The following is a 19,091-nucleotide window of genomic DNA, read 5'->3' on the forward strand; positions in this document are numbered from 1 at the left end:
CACGAGCATCCGTGGCGAAACCGAGATTCCCTCCAGTGGCCGCAGTGAAAAAAAAAACCAAGCCTAATTTTAGCACTTTCAGTCTCTATAATGCATCTGAAGTCACAGCGATGAGTGCTTCTCCTTGCTCCGTTTCCTTCTCATGACAGGGAGGCTGCGGCCGGCGGGGAAAGCTGCCCCACACCGAGGAGCTGGGGGCCGCACAGCTGCTCCCCTCCAACTTTATCTTCATGGTTTGTTTTCCCCTCCCCTCACACACACACACACACGCGCGCACACACACACACACACACACACACACCTGTCAGCGTTGGCGGCGGCGCCCCAAACTGCAAAAACGTCGCGGCGGCGGCGGCAGCAGCTCCCCCGGCGGCTAGCGCCGGGCCCACACCCTCCAACTCCCCTCACGGGCGGGCACGACGGAGCCTGGCAGGAGCCGCTCCCACCGCCTCCTCGTGGGAGCGCAGCACCGGCCCCCGCCGCCTCACGGCGCTTCCCGCCCTGCCCCGCCCCGCGCGGCCGCGAGCGCGAGCTGCCCGGGTGCAACCATTTGTCGTGGCATGTAGAGGGGGGAGGAGAGCGCGCCGCTCGGCACAGCCGGAGCACGTCCCTCGTAACGTGCGCACCGCTTGCTCCCATCCCCCCCCCTCCGCCGGCCGTACCACTGCGCTGCCCGTCCGGCGCTGAGGCGCGTTGGGCAGGAACGTACCAACGCCGCGGAGGAAAAGGGGTGGCCGAGAAGGTCGCGTGACAAGAGGGTGGTAATGTTCAAAGCGCGCAGCGCCGACTCTCGGTACCGGTGTTTTGGCTGAGCGGTGCGAGGGTCCGCGGCTCATCGGCACTGCCGCTCATAGCGGGAAAGGAGGAGGAGCGGAGCCGGTTTTCGTTAACCCTTCCCCGGCGGGCCGGGGATGGGCCGTCCCTCTGGGCAGCCGCCCCCGCCCCCCGCGCGCCGCGTTCTTCCCGGATCGCTGCCGCCTCCCGCCGTTGCGGGTTCCGCGGGGTGCCGGAGCGGGAGGGCGGACAGGCGGCCCCTCCTGCTAACGGCACGACATGTCGGTGGCGTTCGCTGCCCCGAGGCAGCGAGGGAAAGGCGAGATCACCCCGGCCGCCATCCAGAAGGTGAGGGGGAGGGAGAGGAGGGGCCGCCCCGGCCCCGGTCTGGGGGCTGCCGCCGCTTCCTGCGAAGGGAGGGGGTTGGCGGCGCCCCGCAACGCCGAGGCCCCGGCCCTGGTGGGGGGAGCAGCCGGGCCGCGGTCTGGGCACGGCCCCGGCGGGGTCGGTGGGTGAGGCCTTGCCTCGCTGCGCTACGGCACTTGGAGGGTCCCGGGTCCGGGGGAGGCGGCGGGGCGCGGCGCGGAGGCCCTGCGGGGGTGGCCGGTGGCCTTGGGTCCCCCTGGCTGGTCCCGGAGCCGCGGGCGGGCATTTTCTCCCCTAAGGGCTCGGCCTGTCGCGGTGGGAAAGCGGAGGAGTCGAGTAGCTCCTTCGTGTGAGGGGTGGGTGTCTGTAAGCCGGGCTTACTGTCGGGGGGGTGTTCCTAAAGCCTGCCTAACTTTGGGCTCTGCCTCCGTGGGGTGAGCGGCGGCTGCAGCTCCCGGACTCGGTCGGCCTCGCGGTAAGGCTCTCCCCCCCCCCCCCCCCCCCCCCCCCTAAACTTCAAGTGCTATTAAAGAACAACATTACGGTCGGAGCCAATGACAGCGACTCCGGACGACTCCATTTAAGCTTTTGTGGGAGGGAGCAAGTTAACTCGTTAAAGCGATGAAGGAAAAGCTTATATGGGGTTTGTAATAACTGACGATGTTTTGTATCGGCAGAAGCGAATGAGTGTGTTCGAGTTTGCTGGTAGCTTGGTGGTACTTAGAAACTTTACTGAAGACTCGCTGTGTTATCAGCATAAATAGCCACGAATCAAACAGATTTCAGATTACTACAAGCTCCTTGAGTAGGAGCCTTTTGGATAGATACAGCTAACCCGTGATTTAGTAAAGAATGAGGGCGTCAACAAGGCAGGTGTTGCAGGGATCAGGATGTCCAAGAAGATCCCAGAGTTACAGTGGAGACGTCCAGGGTATGGCAGCAGAAGTCAGTGCTTGAGAAAGCATAGATGAAAAATACATACCCACTGGGTGGAAAGCTGTCTAAGGGTAGTCAGCAGATACTTCAGGTCACTGGGGCGTATGTGGAGAATGCAGACAACTAAGGTTTTCTTGTGCTGTAGTCAAACCATTAATTTGATGGTGGGGTGCTGGCAAAACCCTAGTATAGTTAAAGCTGAAGAATCTTCGTGATGTACATAAGCTGTCAGAAGCCCTGGAGGTGTCTTCATACAGCTGGAAACTAAATGGGTTTTTTTGATGATAGGTGTTTATAACTTTCAGAGAACTATTTCAGTTTTCTATCAGCAACTGCTCGATCAAACTTGTATAAAACAGTGCCTGCAGCCCCTTCTAGGATACAGTTATATTCCTTCTTGGTTGCTTTACTCTTGGCCTTAGCATTCCTGTCTTCCTCCCCACCCCCAGACATCCAGCTTTCATGGCGATAGTGAAGAATGCAATGATCTAACTGGCAGTCTCAAGGTCTACTTATCTGCTAAGCCTTAATTATCTGCTGTCTTCCTCTGGAAGGTGGGAGATGCTCTGAGGAGAGCCTGGATTCAAGGCTTCCTTTGCAAGTGCTTTGTTAGACTTTGGTATCAAAGGTATTAGCTCATTTTTCCTTGGTTTTTTTCCAGTGAAAATGGCCACTGTGTTTCTTATAAAACTTGATGTTAGTACACATGAAATGTGTCTGTGCAGCAGTGTGTTTGTGATCCTCTTCAGAGTGTGCCGCTGTAGTTTCTGAGGCTCAGACGGTAACTCGAAATACTGCAGTTCTGGCTGTGTTTAATGCTTAATGACAGTGTTTCCAGATCCAGCAGTTTCAGGCAAAATAATTGCTTGGCGGTTATTCTAATCAGTTCTGGTGAATTCCTGGTTTAAGTTTAGGAAGACTCAGCTAGTTGGCTCACTCTTGCATGGATACAAGTCCTGAGTGGACTGCATGAGGTTTCTGACTCCATACCCTTTTCATATTAGAGAGGGATTAGTCAGAAGAAGAAAAGTGTCAGTACTTACTTCTACTTTTTAATTTTTTCTGTAGAGAAAATTATAATTTTCTATAGAGGAAATTGTATTTCTATAGAATTTGTTTAAGTTGGATTCCTAGAGAAATAAAGGTGATGTAATAACACTGTGTGTGCTTTCCTTGTAGAAGTATGAGCTAGTCTCAACCATGTCTGGAAGAAGGAAAGAATCTTGCAGATGGTTAAGATACTATTAGTTTTGTGAAATTCAGCAGCTGGGTAGAGTGAAGGGATCTAAACTAGCTGTCCACTGAGAGGAAGCAAAGGGAGAAATCAATGCAAAATTTTCCATTTAGTTTACTTGAATTGGGTAACTTGGCTGGTAGCTCAGATTATCCATAGTTCTGCTGACTCTTTTCTGATCAGAGTGTGGGAGAGGGGTTAAAAAGACATGCGTGTGGGGATGTGCAGCTCTAGGAAACCAGGCTTTCTTTTCCTGTTCATGGAGCTTAGAACACCGTGAGTTCATGAGCTTTTTGTAGAAAGCCATGAAAGCTGCAATTTCGCATGGACTACTTCTCTTTTTTCTTTTTTTCAGAAAATTAATTCACATATGTTCATATTCCTGGACACTTCTGAAGTATAATAGATCTATTGTGCCCATTATACACAATACTTACAAAATGCAGTTTAATTAGAGATTCTTAATGTAAATATGGCCTAGCTTTCCAGTGTGTTTCCTTGAAATAAACCTCTCTGGTAAGCTCGCTTTCTATCAATAACAATTTCAATGCTTTTTTTATTAACAAATTTATCAGCAGTTGCAGGCTTTAGAATGAGGAGGGAAACTTGGGGCACAAATTTTTAAGTAAATTTCTTGGTTGAGATCAAACAAAGAAATGGAAAACTTTGAAGAACTTGGTGCAGAACAAGCATGGGTATTTGAATGGGAAGCTTTACAAAGGTAGCTATAGTAGCGGTATGAAACCTGTAAACTGAAAGCTGTAAAACTAGTTGGAGGGGGGATAAATGGGAGTAAAGAGTGTTCTACAAATAATTGGTGGAAGTAGAACTTTCTGAAATACTACTTTTTTTGTTACTGTTTTTAAAAACTCAAAGACTCAAACTTATCTTCAGTTTCTTTCCACAAAGAACGTGAAACTTACTCCAGACTTCTTCTTTATCGTTACAGATGTTGGATGAAAATAACCATCTTATTCAGTGTATAATGGACTATCAGAACAAAGGAAAGACGTCTGAATGCTCTCAGTAAGACATTAATCCAAATCTACTGTGGATTGGGTGAATTTCCATCTAGATAACTGTTCTTGATTTGTTTAGCTCACCTTGTAGGAGAACTGTGCTGTGAAGAACAGAAATGTATTGCTATAGATATTACACTTAGAATTTATGAGGCTTTTTATTTGCCATATGACTATCACTTCTCTCACTAAAATGTTGCAACTTGCCTCCTGCAAGTTGATATCGTGATGATGTTGCTCATAAAAATGAGGACTGTATAACCAACATCTTTTTCCTCTGCATCATAATTACGCTTTGGGAAAGAGGTAGTTTTCTTCTCAAACTTCTCAAAATTATGTAGGAACGGACCTTTCTTCATCCTGATGTCATGTTTGAAAGCTTACTGCTTACTACCTGCCCAAGAACAAACAGGCTTGTCTTAAAAGTTTGGCTTGCCAGAATATCGCATGTGGACTTGCTGTCTAGTGGGATGTCCAGAGTGATCTGAGAGAACTGTGGAAGAAGTGAATTATTAAGGAGTAGTATTTCCCCATTACTCTTTTCTGGCATGGGACGATCATGGCACCCTTGTAATGGGACAAACATGGAGTCATGTGATAGACAGCACATCATAGTATGGCTTGAGTCCCTTATGAAGACAACCGGTAGTTTGGGAGTAGAAGGGGGGTCATAAATAGTAGATACTTTTGCTTTAAAGAAATTCTTTTATTGTAGCACAGTTACTGATTAAGCTGTTTGCAAGCCTGTATTATGTGTTCATAACCTGTTCCTGCTTTCAAGGTTGTTTTTGTGACTGTGGGCTAGATGTTGAGACTCTGGTTCTGTAGCAGAAAAATTATTCCACAGCAAACTTCCAAAGCTCAGGGTCATGATGAAATGTTTGCACTGTTCTTGGTCACAATTCACATCAATCTCTGATATCTTGTATCTGGAGACGTAATAGAAGGAACTCTCTTTCCCTAGTGTTTTTGACAGATATTACACCAAAGAGCCACACAGACACTGCGTCTGTCTCCTGGTGACTTAGTTTGGGGCAGGAAGTGAAATAGGTGAGAACAGTGTCACCCAGCTTTAGATTTTTTCATAGCAAGACAGAAGTTGTAGGGTAGATACAGGCACAGATTTGGAGATATTGAGAAAGAAGGGTAATAGGTAAGTGTGAGTGCAAAGGCTTAGGATTCCTAATAATGGTGCTCTTGTAAGTCTCCTGAATCTTGTTTTACATGGGAACTTTCTTTACATGTGTAGAATTAAAATAAATTCTGATGTTATTGTATTTGTGACTTAAGATCTGTTTTGTCTTTGCTTATTTTGATAGATACCAGCAGATGCTGCATACAAACTTGGTTTACCTAGCCACTATAGCTGACTCCAACCAGAACATGCAGTCTCTACTACCAGCAGTAAGTACAAAATAGTGTAAAAGTAGGGAATAGATTTCATTTGGGTTCCTGGAGGGGAAAAAGCCAAAACCAAACAGAAGTGTTTGAGGTAATGACCAATAGCCTTTGATTTACTGTACAGTGAATACATGATGCAGTGTTTCTTCATACTGTATTTGGAGTAATCTTACTGCTTAGGTCTTGCTCAAAATTTGACTTGTTTAACTGCAGGCTGTTAATCTGTGTACTGCGTGTTTAATTCAGAATATCTGGCCTGCCTCAGATAGTCTTAAAGGTTTTGGTTTGGTGTCGGTCGTCCTGTCACCCCCCCACCAAGTACTCTAGTGGTGTGGCTCTGTCAGCTCCTCTCGCAGTACTCTGTTTTTCCTCTTCTGTTATCTAACAGTGGTGGTGGGATTTTTTAATTATTTTTTGCTGGAATATCATCCATTCTTTTGCCTCAGTGGAACGAGGTTGGGTAAATCTTTGTCTGTTTTAATGTACTCTGGGTAAGTCTATTAAATTCTTTGCCTCTCTCCTGTATCAGAAAGCAGCGTTTTTTAAGGTGGATAATGATAATATATAAGAAATAAGGTTGCACAGGCTTAACTTGAAACACTGCATCACTTTACAAATGAAGCGTTTCTTAGCTAATACTTGCAATCTTTTTTTTTTAATCTGGAGTTTTCTCAATCTATTCCTGAACTCCTTATTTTGTAAGATCCCTTGAATTTTTACCCATTTCCATTGTTAATGGAGAAGTAAGGAAAGATACAACAAACATTAAAATAGATTGCTATCTGTTTGCTTTTTGTGTTAATCGGAAAGCTTGGGGAGTTCATTTTGAGTAACACAAGGAAGCTCTTTGGGTTTTGGTAATAAGACTTCTCTTGAATTAATACAGTCTTGATTCATTTCTGTAATATGAAGTAAAAAGAATGTCTATAAAACAGCCTTTCCTAGATACTAGTTTTCACCAACTGAAATTGAATTACTTTTTCTTTGGTCTCAGGAGAGGTGTTCTCCAATCATTGCTACTAGCGAAGCATCCTTTCAAGTTGGTACCTAGAGGACTATAGAAACAGTGCTTCATTATGTCCAACCTGTTGTGCCTGTAAAGGCTTCTCTTTTTATAAATCCATGCTTGTAGCTGAGGGGGAGGGAAGGAAACCTTTAAGAGGGCTGTGTGTATTACTCAACTAATATGTTTTTGGAGGCTTAATTCATATCCTGGTTCTGATGACAACTGGAAATGAATTTGACCTTATCCTAGTCTCTGCTGAACAGCCCAATTCTTAAAGTTGTATGTGATGACATTCTCTTCTTAAAAGAAAAAGAAGATAGGGCCGGGAAAGACTTTTGCAGATCAGGACTGAAGTGCACTGCTGATCTTGAATGTAAGGAATATTCCACAGTAGTGAAATTCACGGGGGGGGTGGGGTGGTGGGGAAGGGAGTCCCCTTTGGATGACTGAGGGAGGAATAAAAAGGTAGTTTCTTGGTTTTCATTTTGTTTTAGTTTGAAAGACAATTTACATGTTTAGTCTTCCCTAAGTGTAGATGCTCTGACCTACCAAGTCAAATCTTTGAAGATCTGCCTGAAATGTGGTAACATAATCAGATAAAATTACTTTTTGTTGGGGTTCCTAGAAAAATATTCTGTCTTCCCAACAAATTTTAGCCAGAAGAATTTGGGAAAATGTGACTGGCTGCTTTTTTTTTTTTTTCAGTGTGAGAGAAACTGCTTCAGACTTGTTTCCTTTATTGGCTTTCCATTTAAGAACTGGTGAGGCTCAAGTTGACTTGGAAGTATTATGTTTCTGTTCACCATACTTCTGTGTCAGCTGTTGAGCAGTCTCACTAAATTCAGGTGTTATGGGTGGCAACAGTTAAATATGGAGCACGATACTGTCTGTGTAAACATCTACTATTTTTAACAGTAAAACACATCAGCTTTATGATGCTACCATTGCAGTAGTTTCCCACATAACTTAGAGAGCTTGAGTCTGGATATCTTCTGAAGTGGGATTGTAGCTGATCTATTAATATCTGGAACACTGGTCCCCTAGTAAACTGTACTTTCTTTTTTGTTTAAATTTAAATCTTGTTTTTGTTTCAATCTGGTAAATACACTCTGAGTAAATTTCACAACTATTACTTTTTATGCCTTATGTGATAAAATGAAGTTGAAAAGAGAATACTGCTGTTAAGATAGCATTCACACTGAATAAAATAGCTAAATGATCAGGTTTATTGAAGTTTTTAATATAAGCTAAAATGACTTGAACCTGATGATAACTTTGTTGTATCCTCTCACAATACTCCTTAGACTTAATATTTCATATTGTTGGGAAAGATGCTTGTAGTCAGCTGCTGTGCCTCTGTCCACATATTTTAGAATGGGCTATTCTAATGAAATGACTATATATCCTTTCTGAAAGTGTGGTATTGCCTGTAGAGGACAAGATAAATCTTATACTAAATGGAAGTATCACAAATCGACTATGCAGTGCAGAGAAAAGCTTCTATAAAGGGGGCCTGGAAGTGAGGAAAAGGTGAAACAGGTGAAGCAAGCATTGCAGGGTGTGGGTGAAGGGAACTAGAAAGACTTTGAAGTGCAAGTGTTATAACAAAGCTGCTGCTGTCTTTATGCATGATGAGATTGAGAGTTTCAAATTATGATTTCTGGGGTAAGAGACCTTCCTTTGCATCAGAAGACAAAAGAAGTGCAAGGTTAATATCCTTTACTCAACCAGTCTTGCCTCAGCCAAGTGAACAGCAGGATTACTAAGGACAGGGCTGTTTCAAGTATCTTCCCAGCTGGATGAGAATGGTGTCTAAGTCCATGTGTGAGGCTGATGCAGCTTTTTGCTGCCTCCCTCCAAGTTATGGCAGGTATTCTCTCCTGGGCAGCAGTTGAAAGTCTGTTTACCACCACTGTATGTGATAACCTGGCTTCCCAAAAAGGGCTTGTATGTTGAGGAATACAATGCTGCTGCATTCTTTTGATTTTCATTCATGCTATTTTTGAGGGAGGCAACAGCAAAGTATTGGTCTCCTTGAACTAAAGATGCAATTAAATTTTGTTACTGGAACTTCCAAGAGAATCTCCAAAAAAAAAAGTTGTGAAATATTGTGTGCATAAGTTTCCAAACGCATTAAATCTCAAACTGCAGAACGGGCATCTTATCCTCCCTGACTTCTCTTTTTTGTTTTCTTGAGAGACAGTGTTTTAGTGCCATTAAAAAGTCATTGCCAACTATTGAATGGAACAAAAAGCTTTTCCATTTGGACATTTTCCCTCCTTTATATGTCTTCATTTTGCAAAATATTTATAAGAAAACAACACATGACCATCACTTTACTGGGAAAAGTAGAGGGCAACTTTTGTCCTGCACTCCAGCCTTTTAATTTTGGCATCAGTTTTATAACAGGCAAATACTGAAGTCTGCAGGAATTATTTGATTGGGAACATTCGTTTTGGTTTTTAAAACACATTAAAAGTGGGGTTTCTTTCAGAGTTTTTATTACATAATGCAACTTTCCTTCTGTCACCATGCAGAACACTTTATTTCAGTGTGTATTTCAAGAAGGTGATGAAAATAAATGCTTATGATTTATTATTCACTACTAAATCATACCAGTTTTCTTTTATATTGAAGTGCCAGTTTCTTCCAGTAGCAAGCTAAACTCTGTATGTGAAGTGACTTCCAAGAAAACTCGTTGTGTCTGAGTTGTAGAAAAATGTGCACATCACATTAAGTTGTTTTTCTTAATTAAAAAAAATAAAGTTTATTAATAAGTTTATTAATAAAATTTTTTTCTTGCTTGAGATACTTGTCTCAAAACTAATGCTTTTTGTAGTACTTCTGAAATCCCTTAATATATATATGCTGTTCCCAAACTTTTCCCACAGATTAGCGCAGAGTCCATGCCATTTTAGTTACAAAACACTCTGTATAAAATGGTGATTGCTTTTTATAAACACTCAACATCAACAAATACTGAAATGCTGGTTACTTCCAAAGAAACTGCTTCAAGAGGTAGAACCATTAAACAGCATTACTAGCACCTGACTAAAACTTTTCTTTGAGTTCCCTTATAGGAAGATGGGTGGTTTTTTGTTTTCTAGGTTTGTTTGGGTTTTTTTGTTTGGTTGTTTGTTTTCTTCTTTTTCTACAGCTGTGGAGTTCGGGTGGCTAAATAGGAGTCTTCAGTGAAAGAACAGTTTTACTCAGTGGAAAGTCTCATATGATCTTATATACACTGTAGTATTTTTTCAAAGGTGTAGTGTTCAATCTGTGCTTTTAATGTATTTGTATGATTAGTTTGTAGAAACAATTCTGGGTCTTAGGAACAGAAAAGTGCACTCTGCTTTTTTTAGTAGCCTCCATTTTGAACATATAAGTTGTCTAAAACATATGTTAATTGAATTATCGTGATACTGTTTTTCCTGAAAAAAAACCAAGATGGCATCCAGAAAAGAAAAATATGGCTCAGTTTTAATAGCTTAAAATAAAGTTTGTAAATAAAACTCCTGTTACTGAAGATGAGAGGAATCCTAACTTAATAAAACTCCAGTTATGTACCAAATGCCTGGGAAAGTCTGATTGATATCTGTGGTAGGATAGCGGAAAGTCTGTTCATGGTATCCGCTTTCCTGCTGGTGACAGTGGGCATCAGCCTTTAAACCTCTGGCTTAATTCTGTGTACGTTGAATTAAATGAGTTTTAGTGCAGATACACAAAGCTGTATGGTGTGTTACTCTGCTTTAGCCTTTTAGAACACAAGTCCATGCCAAATGGAAGGAAAGATGTTGCATTCATACCTACCATATTATGTGAGTACACTCCAAGGAACTTTCCTGCTGCTCCTCAAACAAGAGGCAAGTAGGGCCACTGTGGTTGGGATGTGTAAAAGAAATGAAGCCTTACATTCCTGTACTGTTATTAGAAACTATCAAGCCAGTGCAAATTTGTAATTGATAAGAGCTAATCTATTTGTGCTTACATCCTCCCTGAAGAACACAATTTCTTAAAATATTCCTTCCTCTAACTCTTTGTGCTCTACTTTTGCATTTGCTATGTTGATTCTGCATAGCAAAAATACTTCCTGTGTTTTGTGAGCAAGCAAACATGGGGTAACTCCTCTTTGGTAGTAGTCTCTAGCTGCCAGTTAGCTAAGTTTTGTCACTAAAGAATATGAAATATGGGACATTCAGGTTCATGTTGTAGTACCACATTACTCTCAGAATTGAGTGTTACCACCGTGTTAGTGATCTCAGAGATTCAGCACTTTAAACAAAATGGTAAATAAGACTTTTCCTGAAGTTGTATGGTATTAGGGGTCTGTTAGAGGTGCGATTTAATTCTTTATTGCCACCAGTAGCCTACGTCTTGGGTATGACTGCAATAACCAGTGATAACAACAATGCATTATGATCTAGCTGCATAACTGCTTACAGAGTAAGCATCTAGCTTGTATCTAAGCAAGTATCTATGTAAGTAGATGTAAGTATCTAGCATGTCTGTATCACTTCATTGTCCTTGCTCGAAGGCTAGCACATGACTGTCTGTATGCGTTTTATTTCTTTGAGGCTTTGCATGTTTTTCCACATTTCACAGCTTTGCGTGCTGGTTGACTTCTGACCTCCTGGTGAATGCTCTGATTGCCTACGTCTTCGTTGTATGTAAAAATATGGTTATGGGATATTAACCAAAAGAGAACTAGTTTTCCAAATAGCTACTCAGAATTTCTTTTTTTTTTTTGGGTGGGGAATGAAAGAACGCATCCATTGCTTATACTGGGAAACTGAAAAACTACTCAATATGGGAAGGAAATCTTGAAAAATTATCAGTAGTTCAAGCCTTTTAGAAGACTCAAAGGTAAAACAACCAAATTTGCTATGATTTAAGTTTTCTGGGTTGTTTCTCCCTAAGGCTACTTGTTGAATCTCTGTAACACCACTAGGCCTTGTGTTGAGACACATCTTTTGGGGTTAATAGTGTCATCCTGTGTTAGCAAAATCGAGTTGGGTATCCTGCAGTTTAAAAAGAATTTTCAGAAGGCAAGTCCTCAGTTTATCGATGTATGCCATGGTTTTATAATAAAAATTGCTTTTCCAGGTTGTTTGTTTTGCTCCAGAGAGGCTTTTAAATGTTGGAAAGAAGTTTGGCTGCTGTTTGACAAGATTTCCTTTGAATAGCAATGTTTATGCTGACATAACCAGAGCTGGACTCTCATCAGCTGCGGTTCTGCTCTGTGATGTTTTGAAGTTGTTGTATGATGAACCAATCTGGAGAATCAGTCCAGATTAATTAGGTGGAAAGGGGGATGTTTTTATTCTGAATCAGTTCAGATGAACCACAGAGCTGTGTAAACGGTTCTGCTGGCACAACTGAAATGGTAGCATTGGTAAATGGAGAGCAGCTGGAGGGAGCTTCTTAAGCCAGCAATTCCACTAAAAAAAAATAATCAGAATATGGGTATTTAAGGTGTTAGTGTGTTAGGAGTGAATTCATGGACCACTCGTGTACTCCACTTCAAATAAGAGGATCACTCTAACTTCTGTAAACAACTTTGCATGTGTTGCTAATCAGGTGTCTCCACATGGGGAGCTAGAGCACTGTACACAAAAAGCTACTTATATTGCCTGCTAACTTCTGTGGCTGATTTAGAAATTGGGAAAAATAGCAGCAAGTTTGAATTAATATACTCTAAAGTGTAATTCTTTTTGTACTTGAAGATGTGATTTGCCTCCCTGTAGTACAGTGTCTACACAATAAATACCCATGTCAACCCTAGGTAGTTTGCCAAGAGCTGTACCAGGCAGTCTGGTAACATAGATGCCGAGTCCTTTAGACTGTATGGTTTTGCTGTTTCCCCAGTGAAATGCTCTGAGGGTTCTAAAGGATTCTTTCTGCTTTAATTGGGTTTACATAAGGCCTTCTAGCTGGAATAGAGGTGGAATTTTTCTCTTAGGTTACTAAATGCAAGCAAAACTTGTAAATATTGGACCAGACATTAAACCATCTTAAAAGCCAAAGAGACAGGAGGTAAAACAGCTGTGGAACAGAAAGCTCCTGCTTTTGAGGATGGATATTGGGGGAATTACAGACTACCTCTGAAGATGTCTAGCTTCAGTGTTCCCTAAGTTAATGTCCACAGTTGACTTATTTCTAGCCACTTAAAACCATCTGAATTCGTACCAGATTATTTAACTTTTGATTTAAATCATTTGTAGTTATATCAAGAGTTAAGAATTTGGTGTGATTATTTTTTAAGTATCAGAGCATCTATTGCTCTGTGGACATTAAGTGTTTTAGGGTTAAATTTTCTGGTTGTTAAATTGATGCTAAAGAATATTTGTACAGTGAAATGTTTTTATACATTGATAGATGCAATTTGAAACAACCAAAGATTCCAATTTCTTCTTTAAACAAAGTGTTTAAGTATTACACTATGCACCACTTTAACATTTTGTTCTAGTATTAAGTCAGAGTTTCTTTGATTTTTTAAAGGTACTGATGTAAATTGAAATTTAGAAACTGTCATTCTAAATTTAGAATTTCTTACTGCTAGTGTCACAACTGGTACGCCAACAGTGAGAGCACAAATGATATTTGTAGTTAACTTCACTATTTAGACATGATTGTAAATGCTTTTCCCATAGAAATCCTCCCTGCCCCCAAATATTGCACTTGCTGAGAATTGATATAGGTTCTTTATTTTTTTCATTTAAGACACCCTCAGTACTAGAATACCCCGTATGTTGTAGGAGAGTTGTAACACAATTAAAGAAATGTTGCCTCTTTCAAATCTCAGAAATGTACTCCTTTATGATCTTATTTCCCAGTCTGACACCTTAGTAAGTACTCTGCAGGTGCCATCACCACCTATCAACAGAGCACCGTTCTCTGAGACTGGGACAGGTGCCGTGATATTAGCGATGTGATATTAGCAAGGCAGGGTACCTCCTGGGGTGGGGTATTTTGCTTTGCAGAAAATGGTGTTTAAGAACTGAAAACAAAAACGATTGATTAAATCCTGAGTTAGAGCTTCTCTTAGAAAGATCAGAAGGCTTTTAGGTTTGTGTTCTGTGTAGCTTTTAACTCTTACTCTGAATTCCAAGAAAATTGTTTGGTAGTGTACTTTAAATATCTGTTGCTGTTTGTATTGATTATGTCTTTTACATTGTATTGATGACTGAGTTGGTATTCCATCTCAGTTTTTATAACAATAAATGTTCCATAAACAAATCTTTCAACCTACTATTGATGGTAAGAAAAATCTGATAAGTAGGACAGAGGAGATGATAGATGAAAGTTCCAGGTGTGCAATTCCACCGTGGCAGCTTTTATTGTTTGCCGTCTTGCATTTGATCCAATTCATTATTTAAAAGAAAATCCTCTAAAAAAACACAGTTTGGCTATTCTAAGTGTCTGGTTTCCAATAACTTTTGGGTTTAGTAGGATTTTGTTTGCTGGAAATTGTTGGTTAAAATCTCATGGGGTTTTTTTTCATGTCTCTTAGTTTGGTGACAACTGCAGGTCAGTTTCAGTCTTTTTTCAGTTCAGATTTCCAGAGTTGGACAAAATAGCTTATAATTTTTTTTTCATGCTCTGATAATTTTTAAATGCTCATAGTGGCTACAAATTGTAATCTGTGTGCTTAGGGAAGTGAGCCAAAATGTAGTGTTTAGCAAATAAAGCTATGTCTGACATCTTACTTCTAATTCTTGAATTTACTTTTTACAGATAGAAAAATATTTAACATTTTCTACTTTGTAATTGGATTAAAATCAGCAGTGATTTTAATTTCCATTCCTTTCTGTCACTCATCCAGCAGAAAGAGGGAAGTAGCCTTTCCTTTGGTCTGTTAATCTAAATATAGTTGAATGTCATTTCACCCTTCGTATCTAGACTGAATGGGTAGGGTTCATGTTGGGTAACTTCCTTTTCACAAGGGGTTGGGGGGTTTCTTTTTCTTACTTCTTTTATTAATATTTGGCTTTTGAATACTGTGTGGTCATTTTGTATTTTAAAAGGTCTTTATCATGTGTAGAGCATATTAATGGGGATAGTCGATTTCCTTAACTTCTGTAAAGAACAAAAAAGGTTAAATGACCCAGGTTTTTCAGGTTTTTGGGTGTGGGTTATATTTTTTTTGTTTGGGTTTTTTTTTGTGGCGTGGTTTATATGGTTTTTTTTTTTCTTTAATGAAAGATGAATTAAGATTTTTTGACTTTCAAAAGCCTGGATCAACTCTGATAAAAATAGGAAAGTTGCCATTTTAAAACAATTTTTTCTTGTTTTCTTCTGGATGTGGCCAGCAGAAAAATACTCTGGAGGAATGTCACTGGGGAATAATTATATCTGCAGGAGACATTTCTTTTTAATTACTATCAGGTAGTGATTGGTTTGCAACACTGATGTAAAGGCTTATAGTGCACTTTTAAAATATCCTATATAATATAGCTGTTTGATTGCATATATATATGTGTCATTATCTCTGAACCTTATTTAAACTTTGTTCTAGTGTCTCATGTTGATGAATTCCTCAGGTTTATGTGATTTATGTGGTCTCTTGTATGTTTAATGTTATTCCTCAATTTATTGACCATTTTCCTGGGGTTTTCTTTGTTGTTAAAGCATAAATGGGATGATCTGCTTTTTGTATGTATCATACATTAAATTGTATTTTTGTCATATCCTCTTATGTTAATTTCCTTTCAATGTAAGAAAAAAAATCAAAATGTCCTTTTTGACTTGTTTTAGGTGAAAGACATTCAAAGTCTTTAATCACTGATTGCTTGTCTTTGGAATCCTTCTGATTTTACAATATCTTTTTGTGATTGCTTTCCTCAAATTGAACATGTATCATGATCACAAATACCATGACATTTTTTTCTTGCGTATTGTACCTCACTTTTGATAGATCAAGTACTGCAGGTAATCAGAAAGTGAACACAGGTATATTGAATAGTTTTTATGGATTATTTTTAACACACACCCCCCCAAACTGTCTGGGTAGTGGTCAGGTGGGTTTTATTCTGAATTAGTTGGAATACAAGTTTCCTCTTTCTGAAGAGTGGTTCAAAATTCAGTGGAATTGCCATTTACTTACCCATGTTGAATTTCAGCTGGCACTGTTCTGCTTATTCTTTCTTTCACAGTTTTCAGTAATTAATGTTGTAATATCTTCAGATATTGATATTTACTAACAAATATTTTCAGAGGACCACTATATGTTCCTTTATTCCTTGAACTTCATGTAAGGTTATTGCTTATATCTTGCCTTTGGGCAGTTTCTGATCAGTGAAAGTATGTACCCCTGAACACCACGTTTTTCCAAACGGGTTTGTCAAAAAACTTGTGTTAAGAAGTTTTTGTTATATATGCAGCTAAGTAGTTTAATTTACATATTTGAAAATTCATAATAGATTAGAAAGATATGACTTCCCTATATTGACACTTTACTAACACATCTTTGTTTTTATCATCCTTGGAGTTTTATAACACTCTAATTATTTTCATCAGCTTACTTGTAGCTGGGGAACCAAGGCTCATAGACATGCTTCCTGGAATTGGTCCCACTACTTTTTAATGAAAAGACAGTCAGTGTTTGCCTACCTTCTAGTCATCTTATGGGGTAGTTTATTTTAATGAAAGATTGAATTTTTTAGCAGCTTAGACCTTTTTCTTGCATTATTTTCAAGAATCTGAAATGGGTTCACACAGGTCTTTGGGCTGTTTCCATATCCAGAAGCTCCTTTTGCTAAATTATTTTCTGGTAGTGACTTTTTGGGTGTTTTTAATTACTCCCTCAGTTCTCTCAGTTCCCTGTAGTTTGTGAAATCTCTTGCAGGTTTTTGTATCTAATGGGATTTTTAAAAAATCCTTAATACCTTTTCCCCCCGTCCTTTAATGTTTGCAGCCTCAACACTGTGTTTTTTGATCACTGCAGTGTTTGTCTTAATGTTAAACAATAGGTGTTTTGAAAAATTCCAGAATAAATTTCAGAGTTGGAAAAGATATTGTTTTGTCTCAACCTTTGGTGTTTTTTTTGTCCATCTATCCACACATAAGGGCATGCCCGCGTTTGTGGAGTAACACCTGCAGGATATCTAAAATCTAGGTATGATCTAATAATTTTTAGTACTTTATGGTATTTTTTGTTATAAGCATATTGTGTGAACACTGGATTTACTAATGATTTATACTTGGAATCTAAGAAGTTCACTTAAATTCTGAAAATATTTCAACTTGGGTGTTTTTTGGCTTTGTTCTCTTCTCTGAAATGGGCTGTTGTTACACTCTCAGCCCTAGCTGCTCATGTGGAGGTATAAGTGTGTTGGTTTTGCTGGTGTTCCAAAAAATACTTTCTAAATAAAAATTAAAAATATTATCTTTGTTTTCTTTTTTGTTTGTTTCTCTGTATATCCGTTTTAGATAATTTGTTAGGTGCAGAAGTACGATGATAGTGAGCTTTTGAAGATGAAGGGAAGGCAGACTTAGCTGATGCAGCCTTACTTTGGTTGCTCGCTAGTGGAGGAAGACCAGGCAAAATGGAGCAGCATTTCACTCACACCGTTCAGAAAGTAGAGCTGCCTTTCACCCTTACCTTTTCTACCTTCTGCCACTTCTGCTACAGAATGAGTAATAAACTTGCTTATAAAAGATCATTCTCTTTATCATGGAGGAATGAATGGAATTCTATAAGAGAAGTCATCGATTTGCTTGCGTTTTCTTCCATCTCCTTCCTTCCTTCCTTGTGCTGAAAAAGCCTTTCACTGATTTCTGGAGGAATTATTTTTTAAAAATATTGCAGGGAAAAGAATACCTGCTCGAGGTATTTGAAGAAACATTGAGAAAATAAATTAATACCATTCCCCCTCTCCCCCTGGGAAATGAATGCATATGTGTGTCTGTATTACCCAGATGTTCCCATCTTGAAGGCCAAAAGGGGTCCTGCCGTACACTCATTTGGAAAGTGTTACTCTTTTCCACTGTATTACATCTTGTCTTTATGAAGGTTCTGATGATTATGTGTAGGTATAAGGGGTGCTGGGCCAGTTGAGTACTTAGGGGTCACTCCCTTGGCTCTTTTTACAAAGAGAAATGTTGCAAAATACACAGACATTTGTCTCATGGGAAGGGTTTTGCATCAATAGTTATGGCCTTTTAGGGAGGGTCCTCAAAAGCCAGAGACCCAGGCGTTCGCCCTTGCAGAGATGATTTTTATTCCCCTGAAAGCATTTGGCTAAGGTGTGTGAGGAGGATCGTATAGTCTTGCAGGTGTTTTTAATAGGAAAACGAAGCTGTCTACTAGCAGTTTCTGCGGCTCCTTACATTGCCGTGAGTAGAACCTAGTAGTAAATTCCCCCTTGTATTTACTGTTTTTCTTGCTCTCCCTCTTTGAACTCTCAAGGTTATTCAGTTATTTTCCTCATAATTTCATTAGGAAATTTGCCAAAAACATCCTTTCTAGGCAGCTGTCTCTGGACCTTTGGAGGCCAGCACTAATGTGCTTCCAGTCTGTAGGGGGTGTTTGGCACGAAATTATGAACTAGGCCTTCAGCGCTTTGGGGGAGAGAGGGGAAGAGATCGCAAACCTTTTACCACACCCAGGTGCAAATTTTTCCTAGTCTATGAGCATTCAGAGGCTTTCATCTCTTGTTGTACCTGTTTTGTCCTGGTGCAAGGTCTGTTAACAGCAACAAATTGTTGATGTGAGAGAATTACAATGGAAGAGTTATCTTTCTGTTTGCCAAATGTTGCTCTGAAGGCAAGCTTTTGTGTGTGTGTGAGGGAGCGACTCCGGCAATCTTAAACTGTTCAGATATAATTTTTTAATGAGGCATTGATTTGTAGGTGTTTTTTTTTTTTTATTTTAAAGCGGTGCTTGAAGGTACCGTAGTGTGGCCTGCATGTAATAATTTGTGTAAAATTGATTGAAATATTAAAATGTTTTGCCGAAATTGGTATTGGGAGGAGTTAAACATATCAGAAAGAGCAAGAAATTCGTTTCAATGCTTTCTTTCATACCCTGCTTAACAATATAGACAACTGCTGTACCATATGTACATATAATATATTTGTCAGACTAACTGCTTCTCGTGTTTGACTAAACTGTCTCCTTTCAGCCACCCACACAGAATATGCCTATGGGTCCGGGAGGGATGAGTCAGAGCGGCCCTCCCCCACCTCCGCGCTCGCACAGCATGTCTTCAGATGGTATGGTAGGTGGGGGCCCTCCTGCGCCACACATGCAGAACCAGATGAACGGCCAGATGCCTGGTAAGTTTTTCTCCTCTAAGACATTAACACCAGCGTTGCCTGGCAACTGAAACGACATGGGGGCTCGAGGGATACTAGATTG

General features: G+C 40.2%; 1 protein-coding gene across 3 annotated transcripts in view; it reads left to right on the forward strand.

Moving 5' to 3' along the window:
- The first annotated feature begins 757 nt into the window (after window positions 1-757).
- Window positions 758-19,091, forward strand: part of SS18 (SS18 subunit of BAF chromatin remodeling complex) — a 45,582-nt gene continuing 27,248 nt past the window's right edge. Inside the window, exons 1-4 of one of the 3 annotated variants that reach the window (XM_064442832.1) lie at window positions 758-1,122; window positions 4,260-4,336; window positions 5,649-5,733; window positions 18,856-19,009. In XM_064442832.1, the coding sequence (XP_064298902.1) occupies window positions 1,054-1,122; window positions 4,260-4,336; window positions 5,649-5,733; window positions 18,856-19,009 (385 nt within the window). In that variant the 5' untranslated portion in view covers window positions 758-1,053. The remainder of the gene's footprint in view (window positions 1,123-4,259; window positions 4,337-5,648; window positions 5,734-18,855; window positions 19,010-19,091) is intronic. The other 2 variants (XM_064442834.1, XM_064442833.1) reach the window with 2 other exon arrangements.

Source organism: Phalacrocorax carbo, chromosome 2 (assembly GCF_963921805.1).
Source record: "Phalacrocorax carbo chromosome 2, bPhaCar2.1, whole genome shotgun sequence".
NCBI lineage: Eukaryota > Metazoa > Chordata > Aves > Suliformes > Phalacrocoracidae > Phalacrocorax > Phalacrocorax carbo.